At 37.4% G+C, this 11432-nt stretch overlaps 1 protein-coding gene across 1 annotated transcript; it reads right to left on the bottom strand.

Annotated features, from left to right (window-relative positions):
• Nucleotides 1-225: 225 nt before the first annotated feature.
• Nucleotides 226-11432, bottom strand: slc30a9 (solute carrier family 30 (zinc transporter), member 9). Its single transcript, XM_015387658.1, has 18 exons — nucleotides 11308-11432; nucleotides 10779-10921; nucleotides 9302-9499; nucleotides 9138-9185; nucleotides 8937-9036; nucleotides 8674-8766; nucleotides 8447-8529; nucleotides 7953-8011; nucleotides 7060-7127; nucleotides 6133-6291; nucleotides 5410-5545; nucleotides 5290-5329; nucleotides 5121-5192; nucleotides 4777-4884; nucleotides 4512-4677; nucleotides 3308-3437; nucleotides 1507-1620; nucleotides 226-1414 (listed from the first exon to the last, which is right to left on the bottom strand). The coding sequence occupies exons 2-18, from the start codon at nucleotides 10876-10878 to the stop codon at nucleotides 1370-1372; spliced, it is 1719 nt and encodes a 572-aa protein (XP_015243144.1). The 5' UTR covers nucleotides 10879-10921; nucleotides 11308-11432; the 3' UTR covers nucleotides 226-1369.

Raw genomic sequence — 11432 nt, 5'->3', positions numbered from 1 at the left:
TCTACTTGGGTTAATTACATATAATTCATATGGTTGAGCAAAGTAAAAGTAGAAAAATATCACATCGAGGTCACAAAAAGCACCCACTGTTTACAGAATTAGAATCAAAGCTAGATTTAACATTTACACAAAGCAAATAGTGAAACCTTTGGACATAAACGGCCCATGACGTAATCTGTGATTGGGTTATCACAGACAGAAAAAGAAACAACTGCACAACGGTTCAATAAATTATTCTGAATTTATTCCAAGTCCTTCAGCAGTGACAATATCAGTAAAATAACTATTGAAACCATCCAAAATATCTATAAACCCGTCATCCATGACCAGCCTTATGACTCCGGCCCACCTCCTGAAGCAGCACTGGGCCATTGCAGGTGTGTCTCAGCTGCAGCTAGCTAGGTGCTAACGCAGAGTTAAAAGAAAAGAAGAAAATCAAAGAAGTTGAACATTTTTTAGATTAATCAGTAGAAATACGGAGTTTGGTAAGGGATGTTACCTGCTACATATTTAACTGATAAAACACATGCCATTAGCAGGCATGTATTTTATCAGGGAAAAAGGTAGGAAGCCTGCATTTAGTGAAATCTGGGAAAAAAAGTTTTTGTTAAAGAAAAAAAATGTGGGGATGAAACCCTTCTATCCTTGTTCAGGAGTTTATCTTTTCAGAACTGATCACCTGCTGATAAGGTGACTGTGGGTAGCAAAAAAAAAAGCAATCTGGAGAAAAATTTCAGGGGATCATATCGCCTTAAACTTCAATTTTCTCTTCTCTATCACATTTTTCTTTTACTTTAATAAAAGACATGATAAATCAAGTTTGATTTTTCCCTCCTTTGCATTCATTTTTACACATCCACTAGAAATCAAATGATGTGCTTTACATCAATTTAATCTGAATACATCTTCAAGCAATAAAATCTCAGCATCCTTACAGAGCCATCTTCAGGAAGGTTTTATATTAAAAGAAAACACCATCTAACATGAACTAGTCTTTAAATACCTTTGAATTAAATATGTAGAGCTCCAGTTTCCTTTTACCTGTGTAGGAAACACAATCACTGTTCACACGTAAGCTTCATGTACAGGTTTGGTAGCTGACACTGATCCTGTTCTGAGTTTGGACCTTTGGAAAATCCAGACACAAACACTGAGGAATGATGGATGGAAGGATTCGTGGTTAGATTCAAACTGAGCATCTCCAACACTTTCAAGTTCAAACGCTGCCTTTGTGCTTCAGGGCTGATCTGGAGTAAGACTTCAGGTTCATTAGAGGTGGAGATGATCATGGTTGGTGGGGCTGCTTTCTCTATTCCTTCCTCTAATGTTCTTTGTGCGGCAGGACATTTCCTCAGCAGAATCTGAGGCACTATAGTATCTCCAAGTCTACGTGGCGAACCTCTGGGTTACGTTGCTGCAAAGGAAATAAACAGTTACAGATAAATCTGAATATTTCTAAAGCATAGATTTATTTTAGTGGAGGACAAGAGTTTCCTCCTTTACTACCTTGAGTTCTTTCTCTAAGCGATCCACCTCTGCCCCTAAGGTGTCTATGATGTTCTCGCCGTGCTTCAGCATGAAGTTCTCCAGCTCTTCAGGTGTTTTGACCTGCTGGATTTCCTGCAGATGGAATACAAACAATCCCATGGCTAATTCCAAACGTTCCCGTTTGTAGTAAACGGCACAAACATGGAGACATCAGGGGTGGGTGACTCAAAAAAATCATTTTGGAGACAGCAGCTACATTTGTAGAAACACTTTTTCTCCCACTTGCATGTGTCATGTGACCTGCAGCAAGTGTTGTCGTAGGATGATTGTGCAGCATATATGGATTCATGACGAGACTATTTGTTTTTTCCATTCAGTTTGCATGATGAGCATTATAGCAGTGGCTGAAATATGAATATGTAAATCTTGTGTGTTTACATCTGCTGCTGCCATGTTGTTTTCAGGATTTATTACATAAACAAATGTAATCAGGTGCAATTTTAGCTGAATATCTTAATTATTGGAAATACAGCGATTGCTAAAATTAGCATTTTCGAAATCAACAGAATATTAACTTGGTTTTGGGCACTTTCCTAATAGAAAGACAGCATTATCTGCTTTTCTTTGCCTGATGCGTCCCAGTAGTGATCCTAAACTTAAATTTATCAAAAAAAGGATAAAATTATTCAAGTTAACTAAAAAAAAAAAATGTTTTTCTACTGCATTTTTGGACCATATAGATATATGTCTTTGCAATGCTATGGACTTCCACATAATTGCATTTTGTAACATGTTTTTTTTTCTCCCAAACTGTTTGATCAATGCTCCACTTTGTGAAATGAAAATGTTAATTTCGCTGATAAGCAGCTAATTTACTGTCTGAATGCTGTACAAAACTAAATGTCATTTTGTATACACTGTGTATACAAAATGACAATAAAGTCGTCTAAGTCTAAAAACAAACTTCATGTTCTGATATGATTATTAAATAAGTCTCACCTTTATTAGGCATGATTGCTAAAATAAAGCCTGTCCCATGTGTCCCATGACCTGGTCAGCAGCACAGGTTACAGCAGCCACCAGAGCCACCACCATTCATCAAACATGATGAACCCATCAAGCTAATTATACATCATTTTATTCAAACAAATTGTTATATCTTTTTTATTTAGCAAAAATGTTTAAGTGCCAACATATTTCCTTCAAACTGTTTTTTTCATTGTGGTTCCTCTGTCTGCTTTCTGCAGATCAGCAGGGATCGACTCTAAATCTCAGTTTGGAAGGAAACTTTCAAACTGGACAGCTTGTTATTTATTTTTATTTATTTTCCAAACGTCAAAAAGAAATAAGATCTAGAAACCTTTGAAGTTTGAAAATCAAATAATTCACAGCTTAAATCAGTTAGGTTTTCCAGTTAGACCCACTTTATGAGCATGTTTTTGTTCACATAAAGATTTACAGATGAGATAATAAATAAACAAATCAGATTTTCTTTATTATTTGATTTTAGAGCGCTGAAGGAACAAATAATATTTCCTCTGTTGCTTCACAACTAAACTGAAGCCTGTTTTGTCTCTTTTTTTCACCTCAATCCTATTATTTCTGATATATCATATTTTTTATTCAGTTGTGCTTGAAAATGTACAAGAAAATGTTGAATTTAGACTTGTAATAATCAAATAATAATAGAAAATTACAAAATGATAATTTAGTAAAATAAAATAATGATTTATTTTTTTTTAGAATAAACAGACCCTTAAAATTTAAACCAAAAAAAAAAAGTTATTAAAAAGTACTATAAATGAAAGGGAAAACTCACATTGAGGATTTGGTCAATGTCTTGTTTTTCCAAATAAGACCGTGTCACCACCCGCCCATCGAAGTCAACCTCAGCCTTGAAGCGCACTTTACTCAGTCCCATATCTGTGGCCTTCACATCATGGATGGCCCTGTGTGCAATAAATACAGTTACAAAACATCACTTTGGGACAGGCAGCATTTTTGATACAATCACAAGTATCTTAGACCCAAAGAGTTTGACTAAAACCTAAAGAGGGCTGAATCGCAGAACAAAGATGGTAACAAATCCTTCAATAAGCCCAGGAACGCAGCAAAGGTTTACTCATGTGATCAATTCTATTCGCTCATGAGACAGAGGATACAGAGAGGCAAAGACTTCTCTGATCTGAGGTCAGTTCGCTGACTCAACCTTTTATAGCAAATAGCTTGGTTAAAACTGTTTTAATTTGTTTCCCAGTAAACAATATTTTTTGGATGAAACACGTTTGCTTTTACTTCTAATAAATTCATCAACTTGAGATTTGGCTCTGGTTGTTTCGTTGAGCAGAACGTTTTCTGTATCTTATAATCAAACATAGGGAGTCTATTATATTAAAAATAGTTGTGTGAAGGTTTAGCACCGAAGTCCAGCTCCACTTCGAAATCTGAGGACAGCAGTTAAGGGCAGTTGTTAGCCTGCAGCAGGGCGAAAAAATTTATTTTCATGTTACCCGAGTCAGACCGCAGTAAATAAACTGAAATCACATCAAAAGAAAACTGAATGATCACAGCATTCATCCAAAATGATTCACTAAAGGTGGCTAGATATACTTCAGAATATGTGTGTATATAAAACTGGTACAATTCAATGAAAAGATCTGGAAATAAAAAAAAGCTATTTTATACATTTTTAAATTAAATAAAGTTTTGGTCTGACTGTCTATCTTTTATTGTGTGATCTGCACATGCTAACTGATCTCCTTTGGGCTCTGCAGCGCAGCGGAGTGGAGGCAGTGTAAATAGGTGACTAAGGTTCCTGTGAGCGAGGTTATGAACTGAATGTCTGTTTTAAAGTTGAGCTGAAGGAACCTTGTGAATCCAGTCTTATAAATAAGGAATGGTTTATTCTACGTCTAAATATTCACATTAAACAGTAGTATATATGATCAGGTAGCTAATACATTAAATGTTTGATTTATTCCGATTTAAACGAAAACAGTTACATCATTGTCTCATATTCTGACCTTACAGCTGGGTCGTTTTCTAGGAACTCTGTGAGCTTCTGCAAATGCTCTGCCTGTATGGAGCGCCCCAGCAGGGCCTCGGTGTTGGTGTAGATCAGGAAGGCCGAGACCGCGCCCAGCAAGGTGCCCACGCCCAGAGAGCCCAGACTGTCATAGTACGGGTTACCTGGGACAGGTGGTAAAAAGCTTTTTGGTGAAAACAGGAAGACATACCTCATCAGGAACAAATGGCCGATGTTACTTCATCACAGACATTGTTCTTTACCTGTGAGTGAGGTGAGTCCCATACAGCTAGCAGCCATGATGACCCCCAACACGGCAGCAGCATCTTCCAGCAGCACCACATTGGTGCTGGGGTCACGACTCTGCATAACTGTACACGGCAAAACAGCCCCAAATAAGGAATGATTTAAACATCAGATTCTCTCTCATCTAAGCTCACAGAGATGTGTCCAGTGATAGAAATCTGACACAAAGAGTTTCTTTCTCCTCATAAGAAAGCTTGTAATTTTTCAGTGTACCTTCTGATAACTAAAGTCTTAAAGCTGATCTAGATTAACATAAAACTAGTATGTCTTTTTGATCCAATGAAATGGCAAATGTGCATACCATATTCATAAAAAGACATTCCATGCTGCTTGGCACTCTTCTTTATCTCGTTAATTGCAACTAGTAAGGTGGCTGAGAAAGAAAAACAAAGAAAGTTTAATTCAAAATGCAAGAATTATGTTAAAAGAAATGTATAATAAAAAAAATTAAAACTATGCAAGAAACCAACCTCCTTCAGACACCAGAGAGCCTGCCAAAATACAGTATGCCTGTAAAATGAAAAATTAAATGCTTTTTTTGTTCTCTTTATAAATTCAGACTTCCAGATGGTCGTCAAAGAGACACTCACCCAGAGCAAAGACTCCATCGGTTCTGGATGCAGTAAACCCATAATGCCGTGGTACCAAGAGAGGCCTGCTCCCATCATAAAAATGCCCACTCCACTGATGAGGGAGGCGATGTAGCGCATGTTTGAAAAGCCGTACCTGAAACAGGAAGTGGAGACATAGACCAGCAATGTTTAGTCAGGTACAAACATCTCTAGACAAAGACAATAACTAGGGGTAATACAGGTTATTTCTTTTTCTTAATGAAACCAGAGTTCTTTCTCTGCTTCTACTGTGTATTCAATTCAATTCAGTTTATTTATATAGCGCCAATTTACAGCACAAGTCATCTCAAGTCACTTTACAGTTCACCAGATCATACAGTCAAATTGATTCAAAGTTTTCTATCTAAGGAAAACCAGCTGATTGCATCGACTCATTGACTCGAATGCAATCCCTCACACCAAGCATGCTTGTAGTGACAGTGGAATATATATTTCACTCTGGTGAAAATAATTTTTTATCAGAGTGAAACTTTTTCTCTTTCAGTTAGTTTTCAGAAAATGATGAAACACTTTTTTCCTAAAAGGTAGACAGGGAAAGTTTGCATAAAGCTTCTGCAGAATATTTCACCTAAATGTAAAACCTGAGATGACTGGTTTATTTGACCATGTGGTGACAGTGACAGACCAAAAGCACTCTGTTTGGGTTTTATTTTTTCACTTTCAGGGAGGTGTGCTGCTTACGGATGAACAGCATCCGGGTTGCGGACAGACTGGCTGATTCCCAGAGCGAGCAGAGCCTGGTTACAGGTGTCGGCCAGAGAGTGGATGGCCTCTGAAAACATACTGGCTGATCCGGTGTAGACCCATGCCAGAAGCTTGAAGAAGAAGTTCAAACCATTGCTGAGGACATAAAACAAAGGCTTTTCAAGAACCCAAACAAACAGCATTTACTATTCATGTACTTTACTAAGTAAATGTCTACATGTGGGAAATGTTTTTTTTTGTTTTTTTTTAAAGTAGGGCACTTTGGAAAAGGACCTAGACATGACTTTTGATTAAATTACTACTTTACTCCTCGGGTCTCGTGCTTCATGTGACCGCTAACACAATCACCCTAATCTGAGGGGCACCAGAGGCTCATGTGACTTCAAGTTTCCAACATCCCACCCATATAGTATTAAAAAACAAAACAAGCTGACCTATTGTTATTAATGACAGACATTTATAATCATTCTTTCACTTCGCATATATTCCCTTTCTTATAGTTATATAGTTATAGTTCAAATGAAATGCATTCAACTCTTAAGTTATTAAAATGAACGATGAGGTAGAAATCAAGGGGGACAAATTAATTAATCATTATAATTATCTGGTATAAGGATGTTATTAAGAACGCCTGCTGAGGACCACAGGTGGATTAGTTGTTCATGTATACTTGTTCTTTTCAAATCCAGTTTGTTTACATCTGTCTCATCCACCCATATTCTGCCTGTAATGCTTTCTCAAGATAGTGGATGACCCTGCAGACCCCTGAGCTCTGCTGTTATTCAAAGCCTCCCACCATGTTTGCTGCAGCTCAGTAAATTCAACTTCTCCATAAAAACAAACAGAACTCAGTAAAAACTCAGTAACAAAGCAAACGAATAATAAAAAACCCTTAAAGCTTACATGCAGATGGCCACCATTACCACCTTCCCTGGACCTTGTAGAAATGTTGCCCTCTTACCGGACCGTGGCTTTAAGAAATAAAAACATTTATAATATTATTTATAATATAGATTGTTAGTTTTGGAGGACAGGGTTTTTTAAGACATTTTAGACAGTGTATAACAAAGCAGGATAGACATTTTGTCCCTATTGTTGTTCTGTGAAAAGGGGAGCAGGTTGGATGGATAGTCCAACCAAACAAGTCAGCAGAGAGTAGAAAATGCCACCACATACCAGCCAGGTGGAGTACAGTGAGTGAAATAAGGGGTAACCCCTGCTATCAGGACAAAGGTCACCATGACAACGAGGGAGAATTAACACCACCATGGCACGGGGGTAAAAATGTTAATAATTTACTCTGAAGATAAATAGTTAATAGATGTTACTATGGTTTTTATTAATACAGGGGCGTAACATTACAATATTTCACAGCTGGTTATCCACTGATCCATTTTTCTGTATACAAATACAGTTTATATACATTTACAGGTAAGAAAGGAAGGTAGAAAGAGATTGAAGTGAAGGGAGAGATGGATGAATGGATAGAAACAAAATGGACAAACGGATAAACCAATGACAGATGAACAGGCAATAGAAGGATTAATGGATAGAAGAGTAAACAAAGGGACAGATGGACAGACGGAAAGACAAATGGAGAAAAGGAAACCTGGACAGATGGAAGACGCCCTGAGAGGATAAGACAGAATAAAGTGTGGAAATATCTTTGCCTATTAAAGCTTTTCTTCCTACCTGGTTTCCAAACTTCAAAAAACATACAATAACAAAAAAATCTTATTCCCAAACTCTGCAGCCTTGAAAGCAAATAAATCATAAAATAAATAAAAATCGCTCACCTTAGTGTTTCCCCAGAAGTCTTTGTATTCCTTCAATAGCTGCTGATTGCGGAAAATATCTGTAGAAGGCAAAACAAATAGAGCAGAGATTAAGCTTTTTCCACAGCGAGGTAACAAAACAGACCAAACACGACTAACAGCTGCTGAACATCTGGTTATTCACTTCAATAGAGTAAAGAGAGAAACTTGTAGCATGAAGCTGACTCTACCATTAAAAAAAAAAAAAAAAAAACAAGCAAAGAAATCTAGACAAAATGATTGTGTTTCTTAAGTATTTTGCAGCAGATATTTGTGTAAATTTAGCTCATGTATGGAGAGTAGGGCCCAACCAGCCTGTACGGCCCGTCTGCAAAGATGCTGAAACGTTTCGAGCTGGAGCACAGAAAAAAATGTTTTCTACATTACTAAATAACATATGAGGATTTCTTTCATGCTGCTGTTGTGTACAGAAATGTTGTGCTTCTGATTGATTAACAAACAAATGTTCAACCTACTCTCTTGAAACTCTCTCTCCACCTCTTTCCTGAGATTCCTCTCTCTGGCTAAAGCTTCATGGCTTCCCCACACATCTAGAGCTCTGATGGCATAGAAACAAAACCAGATCGTAATCATAAACAAACACATTGAAAATGCTGCTGTGATAAACAGCTTGTTTTGTAGCCAACTAAAGCAGTTTCTCTGTAAATATTCTGAGGTGTAATGCAGAAAAGATCGTACTAACTTGGCCTCCACGTCTGACCGCAAAAACACAGTAAACGCCTCTGTGTCATCATGGGGGCTGCGCCTCCTGATCTTCCTGAGCTGCTCCAGATCACTGCAAGTAGAAAAAGATGATGGAAAGAAAACCTTTAAACTGACTAACAGAAAAGTCAGCAGGTCTTGTTCAAGCCAAGTGTAAAACAAATGAAGGGTTGTTGCCAGATCCTGTGATAGACACGCATTTCAATTTATATTATACTAAAAAAAACAATAGAACAGAATTACCTTGGTTTGAGACAGAACTCATTCATGGCTCTGACAGCAGTGATGAAGTTGTTTTGAGTGTATTTGGCTCCATACTCTCTTTTCTTAAGGACAGCTCGAACTGTGCGGACAAAAAAATTAATGAGAAATACATAAATAATTATTATGGAAACCCTATTTAACTATGTTTGAAAAGAATGATGCACCAATGGGACTTGTTACCTTTAACTTGAATTGTCTCAGCTTTCGTCAGCACTTGAGATGCTTTATCTATGGGAGAAACAATATTAATAAAAAAAATGAAGCTTCGATGTTCATGATTAGATCACTTTGAAGTGAACAACATGCAATCAGGTAGAAGTAAAACATTAAACTGCAAGGTTTACCTGTTGAATTAGGGGGGGCTTTTGCTGCACCAGATGCCACGGTTTCTGCTGAGGGGGCATCAGCTGATTCTGATTTTGGAGGAACATCTTTACCATCACCAGAGGTAGAGTAATACTGCACCTGGGTCGGCCCCAAAGAGGCCAAACGTGAGTCTGGAAGGCTGAACCGTAGGCTGCGTACGCCGCGACCCTGCCAACCTGGGCATAACAGAGGACCATTACAGATAAGCTCCAGCTTTTTTTTTTTTTTTTCCCCACAGAGAAACATACAATGCCAGTGAAAACAGAAATAATGAGGTTCTGATTTACACAGCAGGCTTTTACAAAAAATGTAGTTTGAAAGCCATTATTGCCAAATGTGTATTTAGAGTAATAAAATCATTCTGGAGTGTTTGAGTTGCAATAGTTTTGAGTCAGTCTATGCCTCTAACATATTAAATGACTGAAGCTCACTGTGTACAACAACAGAAATTTGCTCTTGCTCTAACAGTGGCTGAGCACAAAAAAAAAAAAAAAATGTACTTCATGAGAAACAAACAAACTCAAAGGCAGTCCCATCTACAGAAGATTATGTCTCACTTGCAAAGAAAACAAAAACTAAACTTTTTATTATTTCGTTCTTATCAATATTCCCATCTTAATAATTGCCAGATGAGGGCATATACATCATTAAGATTGACTATATTAGCATTCAAAGTATACGTCTGACAATATCTGTGTAGTATATAGTGCAGTGTAAATATTGGTATTCTAGTTTTGAAACAAAATGAGAAATACTTTAGAAGACTAAAAGTTCTCATTCATTTTTAGAATTGAATAGAAAATCCATTTATTGTCCCACACTGGGGAAATTCTGGAGTTTACAGCCGCAAAAGACACAAAAATGGTCACACAAATGTGGACCTTAGAAGAGTGTATAAAAATAACATAATAGTGAAGAGTTAAAAAAAAATAAACAAATAAAATACTGCACTATAAAGTGTTTTAACAATTTAAATACTGTGCACCTGGGGAATAAATAACCAATATACCATTTTTTACAGTAATGGATATTTGCAGCAACATCAGAGATATGTAAAATGACATCAGCATGTTATTTAACTCCGACAGAAGCTGTGCAAAAATCACATGAATTTTTAGGCAAATTACAGAAATTAAACAAAAAATGTTTCAAAGTTAAACTTTTTTTTATTTTAAGAGGTAAACAGAAGCAAGAATATGACTGAAAAACCTGAAAAGGCCAGAGGAAGATTAAAACCTTGTGTATCCAATTATTCTGATTAGCTGCCTCGTTAGAGTGTAAATCTTATACTGAGCTAATATCAAACTACTGTAATAAAGCAAATAGAGAGCCGGAAGCCTTCTAGAGATCAGAGTAAATCATAAAATGAGTTGTTTTGATTCATCAGATAAACTTGGCATGGAGATGAGTAAAGTTCACCCAATATAACCTGGTTCAAAGCAAACATCAGCTCACCTGGAGGAAACCTAGGAGCCCAGTGGTGCAGTGAGGACCTGCGCTGCAGGGACACTCTGCAAAACACATGCCATGGTCTGTGGGCCAGGCTGGGGAACATCCTCTCTGCAGCGGGGCTTGGAGCTGAAGCGCAGGAATTTGCTCTGCAGATTGTCAGATATCCCGGTCAGGGTAGAGTTAGCATAACCAACCTGCCTGCCAACTTGACCTAACCCCCTTTCAAACAGATTAACGCTCAGATACTCTCGGGATAGCAACAATTAGCAATGTTAGCGTGGCTAAAGACAAACTATCATAATTTATGAAGCTGTCAGTTATTATTAGCTTAAAAGTTGTTTCAAATTAGATGGGTCGGTTTCGTTGTGCTCTGATAAAACAACCCGGTGGAAACAGCTCCACAGCTAACTAGCATGATCAGCTAGCATCGTTAGCCTCTGGCATAACAGGTCCCTTAACGTCTAAATTAGGACAACTCAATATCAGCCGACTATCAGATACGTCTATAAACTGTTAATACAAATAGCGATACCTTTCTATGTTGAAGCTTGTTCTGCATAGTATGTTTCCATTTTACGAATAGCTCCCAACGTCGCTTTAGACACAGGGGGGGAAAAAAACTACAAATATCAGACCACGTGACCTGTTATACGGAAG

Source organism: Cyprinodon variegatus, unplaced genomic scaffold (genome assembly GCF_000732505.1).
Source record: "Cyprinodon variegatus isolate N-32 unplaced genomic scaffold, C_variegatus-1.0 Scaffold400, whole genome shotgun sequence".
Taxonomy (NCBI): Eukaryota; Metazoa; Chordata; class Actinopteri; order Cyprinodontiformes; family Cyprinodontidae; genus Cyprinodon; species Cyprinodon variegatus.
Note: the sequence above shows the minus strand (reverse complement) of the source record. Positions and strands in the feature narration are given on the sequence as shown.